Raw genomic sequence first — 25,460 nt, 5'->3', positions numbered from 1 at the left:
TTCCTTTACTCTGCAGCCTCCTCCCCAAAAACTAATCTCTAATTCCCTTTCCATCTCCTCCTTGCTCCTCATTTCCCTGCCACTCACCTTGGTCTTGCTCTGCCCAAACACCCTGCAGCTCACTGTGGGCATCAGAGATGCTCTGCTCCTGGCCCCTGGATGGAGGAGACACTTCTGGCCATTCCCAAAAACAGGAAAGGAAACATCAGGGTGGGCAGGCCCTGGCACAGGTGCCCAGAGAAGCTGTGGCTGCCCCATCCCTGGGAGTGTCCAAGGCCAGGTTGGACAGGGCTTGGAGCAGCCTGGGCTGGTGGGAGGTGTCCCTGCCCATGGCAGGGGTGGGACAAGACCATCTGTAAGGCCAGGCACACTCCAGCTCAACCTCTGCCCCAGGAGCTGTCTTTCAGCAGCAAGGGGAAATGTGGCCTCTGTGTTACCATTCAACAAAGTCACAGACTGCAGCTCTTTGCTAAAAAAGGCTCAGTCACAGAATCTGATCTCTGGCAATGATGAGCTGCAGCTCTGAAGCAAAGCATGTGCCAGAGAATGGGTAACAGCAGGTGCTGCTCCTGCCAGTAACACAGGGAACAATCAACAGCCTCAAATGGATCCCATAATGGCTAAATAGTCCTGCTGACACCAGCCCAGCTCTGGAAATGGGAGCCTTTTAAAACCACTTGGATCTTCTTGATCCTCTCCCTCCAAAAGCCACATTAAGCTTTTTGTGTTAGATCTGACCTTTGGCCTGCAGCATGTGGTCAAACCACTCCAAAATCAAAAAGCTGAGACACACATTTTCCCAAAAATTGCTTCCTCACCAAGTATCAGCTAAAATCTAAACTGAAAATTCCTTTCAGAAACTGAGTTTCATGTTCATGACACTGCTTAAAGCCTGTTTTAAATACAAGCAACATCCTGAACTCCCAACTCCCAACCCAGCATGTCCCAGGTTAGAGAAGGAGCACAGAACAGCCCTGAACTTTGCTGAATTTCCACTTTCTCTTCAGATGACCCCTCTGTGTGTTCTTACTGTGGGATCCAGTGGGAGGGCCCTCAGAAAGGCTGAAAAACTGAACTATCATTGCTTTTGGAATTAAAGGGAGAGATTATTTGGTGCTAGATGTGTCATTCTCACAGCTACACAAAAACAATTGCTTTAAAAGCCACCAGAGAAGAGAAGTTTGGTGTATTCAGTACCAATACACCTGTTTTAAGAATAACAGTACCAATATTCACAGCTGACCTGACTTTCAGATGAGTGTCTGGGCACATCTAGAAACTTCACTTCTGAACAGTCTTTCAAATAATTCCTAACATTTACAAAACTGTATTGAAATTTTAATCATGATCTAAAAACCACAGAATCTGGAGAGAAAAGAATCATGAAGCTGACTATGCATTTTATCTCCTATTACTGTACCTGATGCACAAAACCTGGACCACAGAGCAGCCTTCCAACACAGTGAGAAGATGTTTCCATCCCACATTCACAGCTTCCCTGTACTACTGAGTCCCTCCCACTTCCTACTTTCCTTGCACCTTCCAGTCCTGTTTGCTACAGGATTTCAGAACTAATGTTTTATTGCTTTACAGGGAAACAGCACTGAGGAATTATTTTTCTTACCAAAAGAGCTTTTATTTTTAGGGAATGAGTCAACTATTTTGGCACCCAATGACAAAGACCTAAGAGGGATACATATAAATAGATGATGGGCTCATGTAACTTGTCATCTTTCAACTATTAATTTAAAAGGTTCATTTTTCACTATGGGTTTCACCCACACCTGTTTCAAGTGTCCCTTGGATGGGCCAATGTCCCAGTTCAGCAGGTGGGACCAGTTTATACCTGTGTGGGTGTGACCAAAGCTGTGCATTCTAAACCCTCTATCCCATTTCCCAGCAACTGTTCCCAATGGCCCATTGGCAGCAGCTGCCCAGGGCACAGCTGAGCCCTCAGGCTGGGAGCTGGCTGGGAAAGAAGCCTGGCAGAGGAGCTGGGAGAACTCCCCTCCAGGGAGTCCTTGGCACCTCCACACCCACCTGAGGGCTCAGCTCTGCTCAGGGGCCAGCAACCATTCCAAAATCCCCCCTGACTGCCAGAGTCAGATCCCCCAGTGTGGAACTCCCTGCCCTGGGGGAGGGACTGGGGGCTCCCACCTGCACCTCAGGGGAGACAATCATGGGGTTTGGGGACTTCTGGGACCACTTGGCTGATCCAGAGGAGGAGCAGAACCTGGACAGGAGGAGACCACCACTCACCACCAGACTGTGCCATCATCTGCACCAACAGGTTTTTTTTCTTTCCTTTTCCTTTGGACTCGAGGGAACCACGTTGGGCTCAGCACAGGGGCCACCAAACCCCCCTGTGTTTGTGCCCCAGGGGGCTGGGTTAGACTGCTGGGTTTGTGGGTTAAACCCACTTTCTCTTTGTGCCATTGCATTTTTTGCAATCTTCTTATTAAATTGTAACTCTGCCTCATAATCTTTCTTGTGTTGGGTTCATTTCTCCTGCTGGTTTACCTTTAAACCAGCACAACTTCAAAGGTTCAATTTTCACTATGGATTTCACCCACACCTGTTTCAAGTGGCCCTTGGATTGCTCCACCACCATAACATCTTCTAACTCACCTTCCTTTACATCTGGTGAAAGTTGAAGCCCCCCCCACCCACCCTGGGAGGGAAAGGCACTCCTGCAGCACTTACCACCAAACACATCTCCGTTCTGGTAGCTCTTGCCCTTCTGAGTTTCCTCTTCGTTTTGAACAGCAGACACATGCTTGGCGGAGGCACAGCCCATCGCTTCATCCAGACCGCGCCCGCTGCTGCCAACCACACAGCATCCCTAGGGATGCCCCCTCATGGCTGCCAGGACAGGCCACCCTCCTCCTCCTGGCCCCCAGGGCACGGGCACCTGAAGGGGGTAAAAGAGAGAGGAAAAATATCAGCAAAAGGTAACTTCCAAATGGGGAGCTTCGAGGAGATGAGGGATGGAGTTTGGGAGGAGGAGGAGGACAAAAACACAGCTGGGATCTGTTATCTGAGTGTGTGAAGTTTAGTTTTAGCCAGACCTCAGTTTTAGGTGTCTGTTCTCTGAGTGTGGTAGTTTCAGTTTTAGTTTTAGCCAGACCTCAGTTTTAGGTGCCTGTTCTCTGAGTGTGGTAGTTTTAGTTTTAGTTTTAGCCAGACCTCAGTTTTAGGTGTCTGTTCTCTGAGTGTGGTAGTTTTAGTTTTAGCCAGACCTCAGTTTTAGGTGTCTGTTCTCTGAGTGTGGTAGTTTTAGTTTTAGCCAGACCTCAGTTTTAGGTGTCTGTTCTCTGAGTGTGGTAGTTTCAGTTTTAGTTTTAGCCAGACCTCAGTTTTAGGTGTCTGTTCTCTGAGTGTGGTAGTTTCAGTTTTAGCTAGATTTGATAATTTAGTTTTAGTAGACCCTGATAATCTGACACAGATTAGGAGAGACAACCATCATCTGATTTAAGCAACCAAACAAATATTTCATACCAGATGACACAGAGATATAACTACAGTAGAGTAGGAGGAGTTTCTCAGTTCCTCCTCCTGTGGTCCCAGGAGGAGACACTCTGCCATCCCAGCAGGGATGGGAGGACCAGGCCCAGCAGTGGTTGACCACCATGTTATCTTGGGGAAGTAAAGTGTTTTTTCTTAGTCCTTCTCTCTGCTCGGGTCTGTCTCTCTGGGGATTGAGTTTTCTTAAGTGATTTGTAGCTAAAATAATGGGATTTGGGCTCGATGGGGAGTGGAGAGTTATCTTTTGTTATTTCTAACTTGTGTAAGTGTGTGTTATCTTGTAGTTTAACTTTTTCTTTTCTGTATAAATATATATAATTAGTTTAAATCTTAAAGTTTCCAGGTTGTTTTTTTTCCTCACAAAGCTCTGACACTCTGCATTGGGCAGTTGGCATTTTGCCAGCTCAACCCAAGACACTGAGGCTGCTAAAATGACATTCAGTAACACCTGGTACAGGCAGATCATGACCAAGGCACAGCAGCTGAACTCCAGGTCTCCAGGGATTCCCACAAAAGGCAGAGAAGATAAGAAACCATCAGTATCTGCTCCTCCTTTTCTTTTTACCAACCTACCCATCAAGCCAGACTTCTTACAAAGCATTTTACTGACCAAGAACTGCTAATTGTTCAGACTGAAGTGTTCAGACAAAATACCCTCCCCCCCAAAATCAATGGAAGACCTTCTGTTCATGTATTATCTTTTTTCTACATGTTCATTACTCTAGTGAATCTATAAAACCTGCACTGCTCAAAAAGACACCTCTCCCCACGTTAGGATGGAGCAACACTTGTTGAACAGCCTGGATGTCACATAAAACAAAACAGAGGAGAAAGAGCTCATTTATAGCTGCAATATTTTAGGTTAAAAATAAAATCAAATTTAAAACCATGAACTGTTTAATTACTAAATGATTCCTCACTTGAACAAAGACAACTTCAAAGTCTGGCAAGATGACCTGCCTTTCCACCAGGCAAACTCTGTAGAAGAGGAGAAGAGCTAGAGAAAAACGAGAACCTCCCTCCTGTTTTTGCCAAGTTGGTTAGTTCAGCTACAGCATAAGGTCATGCACACAATTCCTTAACTCTTTAGATCTGGGCCTGTACTTTAAAAGGCTGTGGCTCATTTGATTCCACAGTGACCACACGAATTTTACCTGCAATATCAGACAAAAGCTTACCTAGGACAGGGCAGGGTTGGAACGAGATAATCTTCAAGGCCCTTTCCAACCCAAACCATTCTATGCCACAGCAGTGTCATCCCACCAGAAATGTGTAACCCCACAGAAAATCCCTGGAGTTTCCTTTCCCTGTGCACTCAGCAGGACCAGCAGCCCTGCCCATGCCAGGGCAGCTCAGTGGCACAGCAGGGCATGGTGTGGGAGGGCTCTGCAGCACCTTCACAGGGATTTTCCTGCCCATCCCCAAAGCCACAGGAATGAGGATGTGGCAGCCAGAGAGATTCTGCTTCTGCTATTGCAGCCAGTGACTCTCACCAAGCAAAGGGAAGGACTGTGGATGCAGAACCACCTCTAACTCCTCCTCACAGCCCAGCTTGACTTGCTCTGCACAGGAGAGTCCTTTTCCCCACTTGACAAGGGTGTTCCAAAGCAAACAACACATCTGTGCTCAGCCCCTGTTCTGAGCAGCCCCCCCATGTGCCACACCTGCACACCCCAACCCAACACACTCAGCCTTTTGTTCTTCTCTGCACACCTGAGCATGAAGTCCTCATGACCCCATCCTTTCCTCCCTTAGTCACAGCTACTCACCTGAAAACACGGGATTTTATAGCACTGAGTTGGGAGACACCTTAAAGCCCACCCAGTGCCACCTCTGCCATGGGCAGGGACACCTCCCATCAGCCCAGGTCACTCCAAGCCCTGTCCAACCTGGCCTGGGACACTTCCAGGGATGGGGCAGCCACAGCTGCTCTGGGCAGTTCACACCAAGATTCCTGTTGTTGGTGGAAGGGAATAAGCACATACCCTGGAGCTATTTTTTTCACCCTTCATGGTTACATTATTTTTAAAAAGAAAACCTGCAGAAAATGTCAGCATTAAGCCAGGGCAGCTTTCTGCTTCCCTGAGCAATGGCCAAAGCTATTCTTCAAGCTGTGTTAAGCTGTCTCCTTGTCAGACACAGACAGAGCCACAGCCCTGCTAGAAAACTAATCACCCTCAAGATGCTCCTGTGCACCAGAGCAGTCACTACCCTGTGACTCCCTGACTGAAGGTCTTTGTCTCGCTGTTGGGATGGGAAAGGAGGATCCCAAAGGACTGGAAGCTCAGGAGACAGGTAAAGGTATAGGGAGGTGTGGGAGATGGAGGAGGAAGAACAGGCTGGAAACACCAACTGCTCACTGGACTGCAAATTAAATGGGGACTTCTTTTCCCAGAGGATTAAATTTGGTTAAAGACAAGAGCTTTTAACAGACCTGTTGAACCAAAAGAGGGGGTAAACGTGACCACCACAGTGCCTGTGTCACATCTCAGATAAAAGCAGAAGCCTCAGGGTGAGCAGAGTCTGGAAACACCAGCTTGGATTTCTGATTTAAAATACAACCAGGTGTATTATTCCAGGCAAAAGGCTGTGGCAAAAGGAGCAAGGGAGGCCCAATGTAAGCCCAGAAAAGCCAAGATGTGTAGGTGGGACCACTAACTGTACATGAGGGAATCACTGTCAACCACAGGCTCAGCACCTCTGCCCCTGAGCAGCAGAACTGCACACCCACAAGGACCTGTTGAATGACTTATGCTCTTGCCTCATTCAATTATTTTTCCTCTTTCTGCCTCTCATCAGGGAGAATTTACAAAAGGGATGTAGCTGCCTGGTAATAAAACCCACATACATTTCACAACAGAGCAGTGGGTTGGGCTTGGGGAGGTGAAGCTTTATACAGCCACCATGCAGCACAACACACTGCAGGACAACAGGAGGGGGCTGCTCCCAGGACCACGGAGCAACCAGGGGATGCAGAACATGAGTGCAGAAAAATAAAGCTTTTCAGGGGCAGCATTTTGGTAGCTGTCCCAGTTCAGCAGGTGGGACCAGTTTATCCCTGTGTGGGGGTGACCAAAGCTGTGCATTCTAAACCCTCTGGGCCATTGCCCAGAAACTGGTACCAGTGGACCATTGGCAGCAGCTGCCCAGGGCACAGCTGAGCCCTCAGGCTGGGAGCTGGCTGGGAAAGAAGCCTGGCAGAGGAGCTGGGAGAACTCCCCTCCAGGGACTCCTTGGCACCCCCACACCCACCTGAGGGCTCAGCTCTGCCCATGGGCCAGCAACCATTCCAAAATCCCCCCTGACTCCCAGAGTCAGATCCCCCAGTGTGGAACTCCCTGACCTGGGGGAGGACTGGGGGCTCCCACCTGCACCTCAGGGGAAAGAATCTTGGGGTTTGGGGACTTCTGGGACCACTCATTGGATCCAGAGGAGGAGCAGAACCTGGACAGGAGGAGCCCACCACTCTCCACCAGACTGTGACATCATCTGCACCAACAGGTTTGTCCCACCCCTTTTCCCTGTTTGTGTTCCTGTTTGTGCCCCAGGGGGCTGGGTTACACTGCTGGGGTTTGTGGGTTAAACCCAATTTCTCTTTGTGCCATTGCATTTCTTGTAATATTGTTATTAAATTGTAACTCTGACTCATAATCTCTCTTGTGTTGGGTTTGTTTCTCCTGCTGATTTGCCTTTAAACCAGCACAGTAGCAAACCCCAACCTCTAAAAATATGCTCATGTTGGGATTAAAGGAAACCAATGGGATACAAGAACATCACAGCAGCACCTGGAAAAGGTACACAACTGAGAGCTGGGTCATGAAGGCAACTTCTGGTGCCAGTCAACTGGGCTGAGAGAGCCCCTGCCAAAAGACCTGCAAGAGAAGCCTAACGCACATTTCTGGCCAGACAGTGCTGTGGACACTGCCAGGGACACCTAAACACAGAGAGTTTAATTCAAACAACCAAAGAGAGCGAGAGAAAAGCAACATTAATTTTACAAGCCATGAAATTTGAGATGCTCTCCAGCCTGGCAGTGCTGCCAGCCCTGGGGAAACCTCTCCTGCCTGAGCATGGCAGTCCCAGTGCTGAGGCTGGGCATCACCCAGAAGGAGGAGCTGGTCCTCACTCAGTGAGATGCCTGAGGAAGGGCTTGAGGATGTGAAACACAGCACTTCACATGGCAGCAGAACAATCCATTCCTCCTCCTCCCCCACTTCTGCACAAATATCATTTTCCCTTTTGTCTTCCAGAGCATTTTGGGGGCACACGGATTTTCAGAGACCAAAAATAGAAAGAAGAAGAAAACCTCCAACCACTTGCAGTTCATGTTCACCACCCACCATCACTAATTATCAAGATTTGAGAGGCAATTAACAGGCTCCAATCTGCCAAACAGTGGTGAGAAAATTCTCTCAGGCACATCAGAAGTGTCTATACCACCCCCAGATGAAATGCAGCAGGTTTAGGATGAACATCTTACAGGAGGGTCAGGAGAAGACTCGAGATACTCTCAGATGCTGTACTTCATACCCTGACTTCCTTCTGAGCTAAAACCAGAGGAGCTCAATCCTTGGAATAGAAATTACCTTTGCAAACCTTCGGCAATTCCTTTTTAATTTCTTCTGAGGCATGTCTGTGATGTGTTATTTTCTTTTATCAGCTCTTTCAACACTTGATTAGTCCACTCATCCTCCCCTCACCTCTTATTTCTGATAGTCACATCTACAACAAAACACATTTGGCTTCCACAAACACCCCAGTGTTTTACAACAAATGCATGTTCATTCTTCTGGTACCACAGGTGGATTTGTTTTCATCTTTATTGCACTGAGATAACCAACCTTTCACCATCTTCAGGCTGCAGACACACCTAAAAACTTCCTTCTCTGTTGGCCAGACAGGAAATCAGGTTAAAATTTCACAAAGCCCAAGAGATCAAAGCAATGAGTTTTCTGCAGCCATGAAAAACCCTAAACTACAAAGGAAAACCACACTGGATTCTCCTATGGAACAACCTGGTCCAGGCAGAACTCAAGGATTTCACTTAATTACATTTATTTCCTATAAGCAATAGGCCTGTTTGATTTCCATTTGGGTTTTTCCCCCCCAAAAAAAAGAAAGTAGCAAAGAATTCTGCATTTGTCCTGCACAAGAGCTGCTTGTGTCCCACCTGGGACTTCCCCACTGTCACGTCCCTCTGCCCCAGCTACCACAAAGGATGGCTTAGGGGGGTTATGCAACAGCCAAAAGGCATTTGTTGAGCCAAAAGGACAGAATTTTTTGCCTTTAAAGTGCACCAGTAGCCTGAGGAGGAAAGGAAAAAAATTTTTAAAAGTATCATATAAGATCTCTTTCTTCAAATTATTCAAATAGACATGAATAGCACAGTTATATTGAAATTAAACCCACCAACTTGCTAAATGAGAAGGGCTAAATGAGCAGCAGAATGAGGGCTCACCCAAAGCACCTCTGCCCAGCCAGGGCATCCACAGCACCTCTGACCAGCCAGGGCACCCAAGGCACCTCTGCCAGGGCACCCAAAGCACCTCTGCCCAGCCAGGGCATCCACAGCACCTCTGACCAGCCAGGGCACCCAAAGCACCTCTGCCCAGCCAGGGCATCCACAGCACCTCTGCCCAGCCAGGGCACCCAAGGCACCTCTGCCCAGCCAGGGCACCCAAGGCACCTCTGCCCAGCCAGGGCACCCAAAGCACCTCTGCCCAGCCAGGGCACCCAAGGCACCTCTGCCCAGCCAGGGCACCCAAGGCACCTCTGCCAGGGCACCCAAAGCACCTCTGCCCAGCCAGGGCATCCACAGCACCTCTGCCCAGCCAGGGCACCCAAGGCACCTCTGCCAGGGCACCCAAAGCACCTCTGCCCAGCCAGGGCATCCACAGCACCTCTGCCCAGCCAGGGCACCCAAGGCACTTCTGCCAGGGCACCCAAAGCACCTCTGCCCAGCCAGGGCATCCACAGCACCTCTGCCCAGCCAGGGCACCCAAAGCACCTCTGCCAGGGCACCCAAAGCACCTCTGCCCAGCCAGGGCACCCAAGGCACCTCTGCCCAGCCAGGGCATCCACAGCACCTCTGGCCAGCCAGGGCACCCAAAGCACCTCTGCCCAGCCAGGGCAGCCCCCTGTGCCCAGAAGGCTGCTGGACCTGCTCCTTGCCCATCCCCTCCCTTAGGAAGTTGTGTCCACCAGGAATCACTTCTCCAAGAGCAAACACCAACATGCAATTGGACAGGCACAAAGACCTGCCATGAAAAGCAGAGAAGTTCCTCTGCCCAGTTTTTCCCAGCAGGGAGGGCCTGCTTTGAATTAATTCCACCAATTCACACCATCAGAATAACACAGGACAGACTTTGCCCCTCTGAGGCTTATCTTACCTTTTTATCAGCAAAATGAGTTTGTTGCTTTGTTTCCTTTGCTTTGCACTCAGCATTTCTGCAGCTCCAATAAACAAGGTTCTGATGTATTAAAGCAACAAGTGACTTCCAAACAGAAAAGCTCCTGACAACAATATGACACTTCCAGGGAGCATTTTCTCCTTCCTCAGACTCATGGAGAGACTTCCCACCCCATGGAGTAAAATACCAACGAGGGGGGAATGGGAGTGGCATTGCAAATACCCTCTTCAGTCACAGGAGAAGTCAGTCATAGGAACTCTCATTTTTGCTGTTTCCAAAGAAAATTAATGCAATTTTATTCTGATTTCTTTTAAAACTCAAATAGTTCAGGAGGAAGATTGCCAGAACTGTGACTGAATGCAGTTCTAGGATATAATTTTTTCCCTCTTTCTATGAGAATTAATAGGCAAAATATTGAAGACAGATGAGACTTCATGGGCTGGCAACACCACAGGATATATTTTTTGGCTTGCACACAGAGGAAAAATGCATTAGAGATGGTCTTTTTCTGGTGAGAAGGCAAAACTTCCAGACATATTTCACCTCCACAGCCTCTTCCAAACCAGTAGCAGAACCACAGTTGCTCTTTATTGGAGCAGGTGGTGTCACGCAGCAGTTCCAAAGAACCAGGACTTTTATCCTCTCTACTTTCCCTTTGCAGAAAAAACAAGCACTTTCCATAAAACATAAGATTATATGACGATGTGCTCAGAACACCTTAATTATTCCCTGCTTCTATAACAGCAATTGTTGTATGTGTTAGAAGGACAGCACAGAACTGCAGCAGAGATGGTCACATGACCACAGAATGGTTTGGGTTGGACCTCAAAGCAGATCTCATTCCAGTCCCATCCCTGCCATGGGCAGGGACACCTCCCACCAGCCCAGGGTGCTCCAAGCCCTGTCCAACCTGGCCTTGGACACTCCCAGGGATGGGGCAGCCACAGCTGCTCTGGGCACCCTCTGACACTCTCTAACCACCCTCCGAGTAAAAATTTCTTCCTATTATATAACGCAAATTTCCCTCTTTCAGCTTGTCCCATTACTCCATGTCTCATCACTTCAGTTCCTGATGAAGAGTCCCTTCTTCCCTTCAGATTCCCTGATCTATCCTAACAGCTCCACTGTAATGAGTTGACTGGTTGTTCCCTGGAAAACCCTTAAAAATGTACACAAAGGAGAGGACAGACCCCATCACCTCAGCCCCTTCCAAGTGTGTCCCAGTTCAGCAGGTGGGACCAGTTTATCCCTGTGTGGGTGTGACCAAAGCTGTGCATTCTAAACCCTCTGGGCCATTGCCCAGCAACTGGTACCAATGGCCCATTGGCAGCAGCTGCCCAGGGCACAGCTGACCCCTCAGGCTGGGAGCTGGCTGGGAAAGAAGCCTGGCAGAGGAGCTGGGAGAACTCCCCTCCAGGGAGTCCTTGGCACCTCCACACCCACCTGAGGGCTCAGCTCTGCTCATGGGCCAGCAACCATTCCAAAATCCCCCTGATTCCCAGAGTCAGATCCCCCAGTGTGGAACTCCCTGCCCTGGGGGAGGCACTGGGGGCTCCCACCTGCACCTCAGGGGAGAGAATCTGGGGATTTGGGGACTTCTGGAACCACTTGCGGGATCCAGAGGAGGAGCAGAACCTGGACAGGAGGAGCCCAGCACTCTTCACCAGACTGTGACATCATCTGCACCAACAGGTTTGTCCCTTCCTTTTCCTTTGGACTCAAGGAAACATGGGTCACATGCACCTCTGCTGCTTCTGTGCAATTACAGGATGGAACAGCTTCAAGGGGCCTCCTCCTGTTGGAGATGGGCTGAGAAAGAAGAAATCTTTCTTCACTAACCTGATAAACAACAAAGTGCAGAGCCACTGCTCAGAACTACAGCAAGTGGCTCATCCAGCCTCCTGAGGAGTGATCCCAGCACAGGCACCTGCTCCATGCCCAAGTGCTTCTGTGGTAAAATTCATGATAAAAGCTCCCAAAGCAGCTCATGTCACTCTCAGCTTTGGTGAACAGCTGGAGAGGGCAATCATTTCTACTGGGGATTGGTTTTAGGATTCCCCAACTGCAGTCCTGTGGAAATGGAACAAGCTGGAATGAAGGGGAAGCAGCCCCACACTCCCAAAATGCCCCCAATGCCTGCCCCTCCTGCTTGGCAGGGTTACTCCTCAGCACCAGGGATTTTGGGGCAAGGCCACAGCACCCAAATGTCTGCACTGGCATGGTTTGACCCAAGAGGCCCGTGTGATACCCCAGCTGGCAGGGGGTATCCCCTGGCACGGGGTATCCCCTGGCACGGGGTACCCACCCCGCTGGGAGAGCAGGCTGTGCCCAGGAAGTGCAGAGCTGCAGCCCCCTCAGCCTCTGCCCAGGGCAGGCAGCTGCAGAAACACAAGCCAGAGAGGAGCTGGGCTCTGGGGAGGAAAAGCAACGTGTGCCCACTGCTGTAAACCCTGCTGTGATCCAGCCCCTTCCACCTCCCAGCCAGGGCTCAGGAGCTGCTGGACATCCTGCTGGAGGCTCAGCCCTTGGAACAACATTTCCTTACTCCATTCCCTCAACACAGATGTAGGAGTTCACTCCAGTCACAGCTCTGGGCACTGGCTGTTTCCCTTTTTTATTTGGGAAAAAAAGTATTAGAACCAAGTAAGTTATAGTTTAATACTCTATTTATGCTAACAGAGCAAGTAATGGAATTTTTTCCTCTCAGTGGTGAGATGTTGAATGGATACATCCATAACCAAGCCTGGATATTCAAAAAACAAGATCCAAAACTGTTCCAGCCTATGATGTAATAAATGAGCAGCAGAGCAGTGAAACCCAATTGAAGTATTTTCAGTTCCTGTTAACACAGCTCTAATTGAAAGAGCAGCAGCAAGCACAGAGCTGGCTCCATGTGCTGCAGAGCTCTCCTCCCACTGGTGCCAGGGAGCAGCCAGGGCAGCAACAAAGCTCAGCAGCATCTCAAACACAGGAACCAGCTCCCACCTTCCTCCTGCTACCTACAGCTCATTCCAGCTGGTACAACCCTGGCCCTGGACTTGGATTTAATGTTACATTCCCCCCAAGTCACCATGTTAATTTGCTGAGTACAGGCAGCTGGACAGTGCTCTTGTGGCTTTGACTCACAGCTTCGAGATCTATTTGGATATTAAAAAAACCAGTGTTTAAAACCAATTGTGCATAAACCAAATTAATTTTTTCCAAACTAGAAATATCGGGGGAAAAATATTAAGCACAACTACCTATTTCATGATGTAAACTTTTTCTGGATACCACTTGAATTTATTTAAACCAAATGCTGTCCAGAATAGTCATTTGTGAAGCAATTTTGGGGTAAAAAAGAGGCTTAAGAACCACTCAGAGAGGATTTCCACCTCATCAATGAGTCCCAGCTCAGCACAGCTCCTGCAGGCCAGGAGGGGGGCAACTGGGCAAGGGCACAGCATCCTTCCAGGGAGCCCTGGCAGATGGTGGGTGCTGGTACCCACCAGCTCAACATGGGCTGGACACCATCGTCTCTAGGCCTGGCCTGTGCTGATCCCCCAACAGAGCTTTGTCACCTCCCTCAACAGGGGCATGGAGGGACAGGACAAGGGGAATGGCTGTCACTGCCAGAGGGCAGGGATAGGTGGGATATTGGGAAGGAATCCTTCCCTGGGAGGGTGGGCAGGCCCTGGCACAGGTACCCAGAGAAGCTGTGGCTGCCCCATCCCTGGGAGTGTCCAAGGCCAGGTTGGACAGGGCTTGGAGCACCCTGGGCTGGTGGGAGGTGTCCCTGCCCATGGCAGGGGGTGGGACTGGGTGGAGATGATCTTTAAGGTCCCTTCCAACCCAAACCACTCCATGACTCCACACAAAGGTCAGCCAGCTGGGCAAGAGCTCCAGGTCACAGCTCACCCCTGCAGAGGGTACCCCTGGCTGTGCTGTCCCGTCTCCAAGGGACACTTGCTCCCAGCAGACTGAGCAGAACTCCTGCTGCTCCATCTGGGCCATCAGGGTCACATCAGTCCACGCCCTGACTGCTCTTTACAAGGGGCTGAATCCAAAGCCATTTACAGCTGATTGTGTCAAGACTTAAGAGTGACTGATCCAACTGCTGTCCCGAAATGCACCCAGGCAAGATGGGTGTATTTATAGACTCAGACAGTGCATCCAAAGCGGGGCTGAAACCACTTCTGCAGGTCAGGTGTTGCACCTCTCCAGGTCAGCAGCCCTTCAGTGCACTGGGGTCACACATCTGTCCAGCTGTGGGGCTGTGACGTCTCTGGACTCAGGGTTCTTCTGCCAAACCAACATGTGAAGAGAAAGGGGGGAAAAAAACCCAGCTGAAAACATTACAGCTCCACAGGGGTCCCAGCAAGGAGAGAAACCCACCCAGAGCAGGGAAAAAATGCACCTTCTGCTCAGATGTATGAGCTGAGAAGAAATGTGTAATAAATAATTGAAAAGGGTCCCAAAGACCATTGAATACAGTCAGTAAGAAGTTCAGTGGGACTTGAAAAGCAAAAGTGTTTTTTAAAGAATTGTGCTGCCAGAACAATACAAATGGCTCCCTGATCATGATTGTTGTGGATAACCAGGTCAAAACAGGCCAGAACAGACCTTCAAACTGCTAAAGCTCTGCAGATGCTCACACAGGAGGAGAAAAGTGATGGGAAAAGACATTAACACTGTTCAGTTTTGAGGAGTGAAAGAAAACAATACAGGTCCCCTGAAGAAATCAGCAATATGGATTACAAAACTTTGAGAAGACTTAGAAAAGCAAGAAGGTCATGAGAACATGGGCTGTTGGGGTGGCTTTGAGGAGGGGCTGAGCTCCGAGGATGGGATTGCACCACCCAGGCTAAGCCTCCACCTGGAAAGCAAAAACTGGGTTTAAACAACCCAGAACAACCTCCAGCCTGTGGGACAGACAGACACCTCAGCCACAGTGTCCTCAAACCCCAAGAAAAGACCACAGTTGCTCAGCCCTTTGCAGGTCTCCATACATTAATTTTGCCCTTTTTTTTAGTGTAGCAAGAAAATTTTTAAGTATCACACACAAGTCCCAACCAGCTCTCAAATCCTGGCCTTCCCTTTTGATCATGAAAAAAACACACAGTAAAAATACTGCTTTTTATTTCTTTTTTTTTTCCTAAATAACACGATTGCACCACACAAATCTAGTTTTGAAGGACCTGATGAACTCAGAGGTTTCTTCCAACCCAGTTCATTCTATGATTCCAGATGGTCCCAGGTATAAACCAGTTCTGCACAAGGTCCTGCACAGACTGTGCTCACAAGCCCATGGTTGGGGATGGTCATGGGTGAGCAAAGAGCCTTTAACTGGAAGCTGATTCAATTAATTAAGAAAAACCACATAACTGAGTCCAGATCATTAGGACAGCATTTAACTGCAACCAACACAACTGTAAATGCTGGAGTCATTTACAGCACCTGTAAATGACCCACTGGCAGACAACTGATAAGCCCAGTCTCAGGCAAACCTCATGTGCTCCAAAACACCATAAATCCTTTCGTCAGTCTGACTGGATTTTTCCATCCCTGTGTTCTATGCAAATTCTGAGCAAGGGAATGACGACGCTGCAGCTGAGCCCTCCCCAGTTATACTTTAAAGAGCCTATTTAAAGGTGCCCACACCCCACTGAGGGAAACGTCACCAGGGCAGCGACAGCAGCTAATAACAGCATTCTTCCCTCCCCCCCTTGTTTCCCTTTTCTAATTAAAAAATGACATGATGAAGAGTCAGTGTTTTGTCATCCGCAGTGAATCATTCCAGACGTACGCCAGTGATCACAAATAAACCCAACTGCACCAAGGTGGGGTTGGATCCTCAGCACTCCAAAGACTAAATCCAGAACATCAGCCTCAGAGCTTGAAGCTGGAAAAGAGCAGGGACAGAAACCATGTGTCTGGTTCACCAAGAGCAACAAGTTCCTGTCCAAGATCTGTTGGATGAGGCTTGGAGAAACCTGGTCTTGTGGGAGGTCAGCCTGACCATGGCAGGGGATGGAACTGGATGGGCTTTAAAGTGCCTTCAAACCCAAACCATTCTGTGCTTCTATGACAAGTTTTAAAATGAATTGAAATAAAAACTAAAAATTGCATGTTTCCCTTTTTTTTTTCTCAATATCCCTTTGCTAAAAGAGAAGCAAAGTCTTAGTGCTCAGGTCACCAAAACTGCTACAGAGCTTAAAACCAAAATCAAAAAACATGGACATTCTGCCTGGAAATCATTTCGCTTTCCTTCCTGATAAGCCACAATGCAACACTCCCTCATCTCCTCACTTTTCCTGTGTGGCAACACCTGAGCCCTTCCTATGCACAACACCAGCCCCACTCCTGGAAGGGCCTTTTGGACACAGTCAGTCCCAGTGCTGGGTTTGAAACCTTCACACAACCCCCCATGCAAACCAAGCAGCACAAGAAGCAACGCTGATGAGGAGCTGGGTGAAAGCAGCTTGGTGTTACCAACCCCATCCTGCCTCCTGGGAGCCACACCATGGGCAGTATGGACTGCTGCCTGGGATGGCAGAGTCCCTCTGGAGTGCTCCAAAACATCAGGGAAGGAGAGAAATACCATGGCCAGAAGGGAAGAAGTGGCTTAGCAAATCTCCTAATCTGACAGCTGGTTGGGTGAAAGAAATTAAAAGTATAAAGTTGAAAGAATTAAACATAGAAACTTTGTCTTTGTCCTGGTTCAGCAACCAAGACCACTGTGTGGGTGTGACCAAAGCTGGGCATTCCAAACCCTCTGGGCCATTGCCCAGCAACTGTTCCCAATGGCCCATTGGCAGCAGCTGCCCAGGGCACAGCTGAGCCCTCAGGCTGGGAGCTGGCTGGGAAAGAAGCCTGGCAGAGGAGCTGGGAGAACTGCCCTGCAGGGACTCCTTGGCACCTCCACACCCACCTGAGGGCTCAGCTCTGCTCATGGGCCAGCAACGATTCCAAAATCCCCCCTGACTCCCAGAGTCAGATCCCCCAGTATGGAACTCCCTGCCCTGGGGGAGGGACTGGGGGCTCCCACCTGCACCTCAGGGGAGAGAATCTGGGGGTTTGGGGACTTGGGGAACCACTCATTGGATCCAGAGGAGGAGCAGAACCTGGACAGGAGGAGCCCACCACTCTCCACCAGACTGTGACATCATCTGCACCAACAAGGTTTTTTTCCTTTCCTTTTCCTTTGGACTCAGAGGAACCACGTGGGGCTCAGCACAGGGGCCACCAAACCCCCCTGCGTTTGTGCCCCAGAGGGCTGGGTTAGACTGCTGGGTTTGTGGGTTAAACCCAATTTCTCTTTGTGCTATTGTATTTATTGTAATATTGTTATTGAATTGGAACTCTGCCTTATAATCTCTTTTGTGTTGGGCTCGTTTCTCCTGCCAGTTTCCCTTTACACCAGCACACTCTTCTACAAGGCCCTCAGCTGATGAGAATCACATAATTCAGATGGTTTTTGAAGGGCTAAGTCAGTCTGTTACCACTGTGGATGCAGGGCAAAAGTACCAGGTATCAGCAACTACCCAAGGGAAAAATGAAGCAGCAAAACCCTTGGGAAGGCAGCCTTGATCACCTCCAGGACCTGCACAAAGCAGCCTTCTGGATTTCAGTACCCAAATGCCAACAACATCCCCCATAACCTCCCAAAAAGTGAGTTTCTGACTGAGCACCAGAGATCAAACTTAAAACACAGCCAAGATGCAAACCCAGGGCACCAGCTGGAATGGAAGCTGTAACCCAATAGCTTGGGTACTCCTCTCTTTTTAGGCAACAAAAAGATTTTATACAGGCCTCTGAATTCAAAAAATAATTTATAATGCTAAGGTAAAATGGGACAGGAGGAACGATGTGGGTGCTCAGAGAGCCCAGGGTTTACATCTGCATCCTGGGCAACCCCCTCCCTGGCACACACAGAGCTCCAGACAGGGAGCCAAGAAAACAAGGGAGTTACTTGATCCAAACCAGCATATCTGTAGATACAGTGGTTAAAGAAACCCCAACAAAAATATTGATTTTTGCTATTATTTGACACAGAAGGTCAATCAGGATGTGAACAGTGCATTTCAGCCTATAACACAACTGATAAAGGTGTAATGGGATGTTAATCTTCATGCAAGGCTGTTAAAGTGCCTTACAAGGGGAAAAAAATCTGATTTTATGAAAGTCCAGCCTCAGAGAGGGCCATGAAGAGATTATTGGTGTATCAAATCCAAGTGGCATTTCGGATCACGGCAGAGCTTCTCAGGCTGAGGGCAGCAGGCACCACGGGGTGCCAGGATAAAATCCCACCCTTTGGTGTTTCCCCCCTGGCACTCAGCCCCCCTCAGTGCTCTGGGAGCACAAAGCCAGCCCAGGCTCCCGTGCAGCTCCGAGGATTCTGCTCCCTGTGAGCAGCCACACACCCTCCTGGAATACCAATGATGTGCCCTGGCACCACTGGGAATACCCAAACCAAGGGGCTCCAACACAGGGCAGCAGATTGCAGGCAGGAACCTCATTCCAGCAGCACAAATCCTGTTTATTTTAGCAAATCCAGCTAAAGCCATCAAACAAATGCATTGCCCTGTGCAGTGAGTGGGGAAGGGGTGTCCTACAGGCAGGGATTGAGGAGAGCCCAGGACACTCCCCCGGCCCCCAAAAACTCCAAATGAGTGATTTAGTCAGAATTTACCAGGGAAAACTACTGCATTTTCCATCCAAGCCAGTCAGAGGGAAGAGTGGGAAACACTCTGGAATGATCTTGGAAATTACAGCTCAATAGGCCTTACAAATGGTTTGAAATCAGAATTAATGTTTGAAAACAACCAGAGCAAGATGTTAAATCAAAAAATTTTAGGCTTCAGCAGAGAAGTCAGTGTGCTTGGGGTTTTTTGGATAAAGAAAATGTCACAGCTACTCAAATGTTCCAAACCAGTGACAGCATCTTGGAGGGGGTTTGTTGGAGGAACCCGGCAAGTGGCTGAAAGGAACCTCAGACAGTCACAGGGAAAGGAAGAGGGAAATCTTCCCAAGAGCACGTTTACCCTCCAAAGGCTCCAATAAATGTCAGCACAAGGAAACAACTCCAGGAAGCTCCAGAGCAAGAGCCTGAGCCGGGACTGGGAGTGTTCCCACATCCTCCCTGCCCTCGTTTAGTCCTCATTAACAGCCTCCAATCACAGAGTAATAAACTTCATCAATGCAAAAAACCCAACCCCCAACCCAGCATCATTCCTTAAATACAGAGAGGGGCTAAACCACAGTCACAGGGCAGAGCCAGACAGGAGGGGTGGCACTGAACTCTGCAAATTAATCAAGACTGGAGACAACTGCAAGATCCCAAAGGACCAGAGGAATGGCAGACAATTAAACTGCCTGAACCTGAAATAAACTTATCTTGACAAGCACAAGGTAACACAGATTAGGAGGAATAATGAAAACTGTGACCTGGGCTTTGCTGCAGACAGCTCCATGTCTCACTGGGATTCAGAAAACTCTGAAAATGTGTCAAAAATAACACATAAAGCCACACTGACACCGAGAGATTTTATTTACTGCCTTTATTTCATTAGTCACCATAAGACATGCTGAATACCCAATTAAAATATTTTAAACAACTAAATCAAAGCAGCACATTTGTACTCATTTGTGTAGTGAGATGAGCCATAAGAGATACTCACGTTTTATTTTGGAGATCAGGATTATTCCTGCAGTCACCCTCATACACACTTTGTTCATACACATCAACAGCCAAGCAGAGGCTTCACCCTGCTAGACTGTAACTCAGCAGATCCTCAGAAACACTAAAATTCCCCCTGGAAGGCACAGCATGAGAGCACAGCAAGTTCTGGTCGGTGGGAAATCCTCAGCACAGCAGTCAGGATGTGGTGGCACCACCACAGGCAAGGCAGTTCTTGCATCTTATGCATGTCTATGAAACACTCTCTGATGAAAACCCTTCTGATGAACATGAGGAGACCCAGGAGCTGCTGCTCCTCTCCCCCAGTTCCACAGATCTTGTTCACCCACATTAACTTTTCATGCTCAGCATAAGAGGTTCCATATGCACATTCCTGATGCACTCCTGATAAAGGAAGAATTCCTGTTCTCCAGCAGCATCACAATCAGTTTTGCCCCCAGACAGCTCCCTGCTGACAGACAGCCCTTCATGGCTCAATGCCACACTCCCATTCCATGGGCTGCCCTCAGTGGGTGTTGCTGCTGTAAATAAGCACCACATTTGCTCCAGGGAGGCTCAACAAAAACAGCAGAGCAAGAAGTGAAAAGCAATCCTGCCTGAGCCACGTGCACCTGAAGGCAGCAGATTGTTCCCCCTTAGATCACCTTCTGTTGGTGCCACACATCTCCACTGACCTCACACTGAGACTGACTTGAATTTCTGATTTTCAAGGAGTATTTTGGACTGGCAGCTTAGCCTAGAAAACCTTTGGAGCAAAACATGAGTTTGGGTTTTTTTTCTTAGGTATTTTTTGGAAGTCTGTCAGATGTTTCATACAAATTCCTGCCTGCTAGAGGCAAAAGCATCTTCAGCTCCTCTGGACACCCCTTCAGAGAGAAAACCTCCATCTTCCAACCCTGCAAGGGAAATGAGGCAAATCTGGTACAAGCCATGAATGGGCAATGAGCAAAGGCCGTGAGGATCTCTGAGGACACGTCCATGTTCTCCCTACCCCTTCCCTTTGGCATGAAAATGTCACAAGGGTGGCAGTGTCTGTACAGACGTTTCTGTGTATGTATAATATGCAATGCCAGTCCCTCCCTCCTCCTGCCACAGTGCCAGGCTCCCCCAGCTCAGCTGTGTCACCACTCTGTGCTGGAGCTTCTGTCAGCTCATTTCCAGGGCAGAAAACATTTCTCATCCTCTTAACCATTAGAACTGCTTTCTACAAGGACTGGAAGGCAGCTTTAAAGCTACTTTTCTGTTAATGAGCCCAACACTGGCTTTTAAAATAATTTCCAGAACTGTTGTAAATACTTCCCATGATTATAAAAGCTACACTTATTTATTGCCTTTAACTTAAACCAGCCTCTGCTGAGTCGTGTTCTTATGGTTCAGGTGAAGAAAAAAAATGGGAAATCACAGCAAAATTCCAGAAGCCAAGCACAGAAACTGCTGCAGCCTGTTGGGGTTATGCTCATCACGCTGCTTTCAAACCTGAGATTAAGTGTCAAAGAAATGTCCTGCAACAGAGCAAACACCTTTGGTTGCACCAAATAATAATCTGTGTTTTAATTAAAACACAGCTCTCCAGGAGCATCAGTTTGGTACTTGCTATGAATGTGCCACTTTTAGCACTGTATCACTTGGAGGTGTCTCTGGTTGGGTTGGGGTTTTTTTCATTTAAATCAAAGTATCTGTTATGCACTGCCAATACTGTATTATGCACAACAAAACCTTCACACAGCACTTTACCCAAGATGTTAAAGCAGGAAACAAGCATAGAGTACCCAATGCTGAGAAACCAACAGCTCAGAAACCTTCAGATGCTACTTATATCCTTTTCTAATTGTAGGTTTCTATTGCTAGAGCTTCATGTTCTGCGGGATGGAAAAAATGTCCATGAAAAATAAAAGAAAAATAAATTAATAAATCAAAAATTTGCTCGTGCAATTCACAGAATCCCAGAATGGTTTGGGTTGGAAGAACCTTAAAGCCCACCCAGTGCCACCCCTGCCATGGTCAGGGGCATGTCCCACCAGCCCAGGGTGTTCCAAGCCCTGTCCAACCTGGCCTTGAATGGGATATATCCCACCCCTTGCAGCAAATTAACAGGTAATTCCATGGGATAATAGTTCAATTTGAAACCATAACAAATTCCTGAAGTGTTTTGTTTGGGGCTGCCCTGCTTTGCATTTTGCTCTCATTTGCTGAGCTTTCTGTTTTCCTGGTTTAGACAACAAAATAACACACAGGGGGTTTGATGGGAAGCTCTCACATGACTTCTCTCTGCACCCAAAATCATTTGTCTCTGAGGGCACATACTTTGAATTTCTTTGCTTTAGTCCCTGCCATCAACAGCCCCTCTGAAAGATAATGGAATATTCCCCAAGGACCTCACCAATTCGTACTGCAAGGTCCCACTGCAGGTAAAATATTTACAAAACTGGGTTTGACAACCACAAATGTCCAAGTCCCTTGTCTTGTTCCAGCAGTTTGGTACCAATGGATGTCTGATGAAGGATTTGGGGATGCACAAGCAAGGTGAAGAGCAACTGCACTCCTGAATGAGAGCGAATGAAACCCCTGAGCTCCTGTGCCAACCAAACCTCCCCCAGCTGCCCCCCAGTGCCTGGAGAAGGGAGGTCCCACTGGGAGCACTGGGAGGTCCCACTGGGAGCACAGCCCTGCTCCACTGACCATATCTCTGCTGCTTCCCAAGCTCTTGAAGGACATGGGGAAGCAGCAGATGATGGTTTTGATAATCCTGAGACAGTTCCTATTTTTCATTTGAGCATTTCTTTGGCCCAATGCTATTTCATCATTTAGGTTTACATTGGTACCAGCTCAGCCCTGACAGAAGCTTCTCCAAAGCCACAGCTCAGCCAACAGCTGGACCCTGACCCCCCAGACATGCCCCCTGCCTTGCCCATGGTTGTCACCCAGAGATGCTGTGAGCCCACTGCAGTATTCTCACTGCAAATACCAATTCCAGGGTGCAAATGGCTGATACAAACCAGTCCTCCTCCTACATACAGATGTTGTTGGCCAACAAAACATCTGTCTTCCAAACACCACTAATACTCACCTTTGATTTTTCTCCTTGCACCTGAAAATCCCCTTCTTGGTGTCTCTGCACCTTTCTCTCCACAGCTTTCATCAAGATCAACCTGTTCTCCAAGGCACATCCTCACAGGTGATGAAAGACCAACCGCTCCTATCACAGCCCGAGTTACGTGGGGGAGATTTTCTATAAAAAACCTGTAACCCCATAAAAATCACCATGTTCTAACACAACATGGGCAAGAGAATAATTCCACTCAGAATGAAGGATTCCCTTTGGAAAGAATTGTATTCTGTTTCCCAAAAAGACTTCAAATGTATTACCCAAGGTGAGGAAAAACCACCTTTGTCAGAGAGCCTCTGCTCCAGCCCTGTGGCACAAGGCAGGTCTCCTGGCAATGCCACCCCTTTCTATCCCTGAGCCCATCATAACTCCTCAGCACTCATAAAGTTCCAGGTGGAATGTCCAAACCTCTTTGGAACTGCTTGGGCAAAGCAGTGGAGGAGGATCTGGAGCAGTATTATTCCTACCTGACTCATCTCCCATGAAAACACAGTTCCTCTGTGCATCCTTAACAGCCCAAAAATGTGCCATGCAAAATGGAAATCTCCACTAATCCTTGGATCAAAGAGGAGCTTAAAGCTTTAGGGATTTGGCTATCCCAGGAATGATGTTCTTACAGAACTGTGTATGTGTTGGACCCTTCAATTCTGGTGGTTTTTAGTGGTACTTAAAAAAATAGCACCTTAGGTTTATCCTTTAAAATGGGGATATGCTGCATGGGAAGGCTGAGGGGTTTGTATAAACTGTATCATTAGTACTTGGACAAAGAGAGCAAGAAAAATTTGTAGCTTTTTTCACTGTGTAAGTGCAGATATGATTTTTAAGAAAAAGCTGGGTTTCTGCCAAGAAAAAGGCTTGTAGTAGAAATTCTTTGGGGGGAAAAGCATCACATCATGTTGAGTTCATGGAATCCTGAGTATTCCTGAAGGTGAGCAAAGAGCTGGGGAGCATCAGTTAAAGGCTTTAATGTTACTGCAAAGCAATCAGGAAACCACAATAAGGAGAAATTTTAGCAGACTCAGTCAAATGTATTTTAACAAAGCATCTTAAGAAATGCCACCTTCCAGGCATCATGATAGCAGAGTTTATTCACTGTGCTTTATAAATAATCTCTCAGGAGCCAAAAGGTATGAGATGAGGCAGCCAACAATTGCCAGGAGTGTAATGACCAAATGGATGATCCCTGCTGACATGCAGGGGGCACAACCTCTTAATGCAATAAAAAAAGCACTTTGACTGGAAATAAGTGTTTTCAGAGCTGATGCAGAGCACTGTGAGCCTGCAGAGATCACTAATCTGCCCCATACACAGACAGAACTGGACATGAGGCATTACAAGCACTTTGCAGCACATTATCCATTTCCTAAAATAATTTGTATTTCAGGAAAAAAAACAAACCCAAAGCAACTCCCCCCTTTCTTTCTGTCCTAGTTCAGCAGGAGGGACCAGCTAACCCTGTGTGGGGTGATCAAAGCTGTGTATTCTACCCCCTCTATTCATTCCCCAAGGTCAATGGACCATTAGCAGCAGCTGCCCAGGGAGCCATTATCACTTCACACCCAGCCTGAGGGGGTGGAGCTGCTAATGGGCCATCAACAGCTCAACACCCCCTGGCTCCCAGAGTTAATCACCCATTGGGTGAGTCCCCACCCAGGGGGAGGGACTGGGTGCTCCCTGAGGGTACATAAGTGGTGGGTAAGAAGACCTCGGGAACTTCTCATCGGATCCAGAGGAGCAGCAGGACCTTGACAGGAGGAGATCCCCGCTCTCGCCCAGACCACAGCCCTCGCCTGCACCAACAGGTTTTTCTTTTCCTTTTGCTCTGGACTTGGGGGAGCCACAGGGGGTCTCAGCACAAGGGCAAACAAACCCCCTTGGGTTTGTGCCCCAGGACACTGGGTTATACTGCTGGGGTTTTGTGAGTTGAAAGCAATTTCCCTTGTGTGTCAGTGTTGCTATTGTAATATTATTATTAAATTTTAGGTCTGACTTATAATCTCTCTCGTGGTGAGTTCATTTCCCCTGCTGGTTCACCTTTAAACCAGCACACTTTCCCAAACAGCCTTAACCCAACTGCTCCAGTTGTGAAAAGCAAACATGCAACAGGAAGGGGCACCAGAGAATAAAAGCTCTTCACAGACAATGATAAATTGAAATTGCAAACTAAAGGTCTCCTCAAATGCCTGAGCCCATTCAGGGTCCATGATGGTGGCATTTGGATCCCAGGCACAAGCAAGATGTGCTCACTGCAGGCACAAAAGGAGGAACAAAAGGAGAGGGAAGAAAATACTGCTAACTTTCTAAATGGTTTTAAATAAAACACTAACAAAAAAAAACCAACAGTATTGTGGGGTTCAGTATTTCCTGTATGTCACATTCTCAGAGAAGCACAAGGCTCAGGCTCACTGAAGTTGTGCCTGAAGAGCCAGAGGGGGACTCCTGACCTGATCAAGGATTACCTTCATATTCTGCCTCATCCAAAGCTTTGCTGACAGAGGATCCACACACAAAAAATTCCAACACACACACACACTTTCCAACATCCCCACTCCACGTGACATCCCAGAGGGTTTTCCTCCGAGAGAAGTGGTTCAGTTCTTACAAGTCAAACAAGACACTCCTGACGTGGCACTCCCTGGGGAAGACATTCAAATGAGCCTCCTATTAAATGGGCAAACAGCTCTGCCTGCAGTTGTTTAACATGCACTTGAGTTCCTCTTACAGCAACAGGGCTCCCTTC

At 48.1% G+C, this 25,460-nt stretch overlaps 1 protein-coding gene across 1 annotated transcript in view; it reads right to left on the bottom strand.

Moving 5' to 3' along the window:
* Positions 1–25,460, bottom strand: part of C10H1orf21 (chromosome 10 C1orf21 homolog) — a 125,492-nt gene that overhangs the window by 73,736 nt on the left and 26,296 nt on the right. The window contains exon 2 of the mRNA XM_071565604.1: positions 2,704–2,911. Within this exon, the coding sequence (XP_071421705.1) occupies positions 2,704–2,797 (94 nt within the window). The 5' untranslated portion in view covers positions 2,798–2,911. The remainder of the gene's footprint in view (positions 1–2,703; positions 2,912–25,460) is intronic.

The sequence above is a fragment of the Pithys albifrons genome, chromosome 10 (assembly GCF_047495875.1).
Source record: "Pithys albifrons albifrons isolate INPA30051 chromosome 10, PitAlb_v1, whole genome shotgun sequence".
NCBI classification, from domain to species: Eukaryota; Metazoa; Chordata; class Aves; order Passeriformes; family Thamnophilidae; genus Pithys; species Pithys albifrons.
Note: the sequence above shows the minus strand (reverse complement) of the source record. Positions and strands in the feature narration are given on the sequence as shown.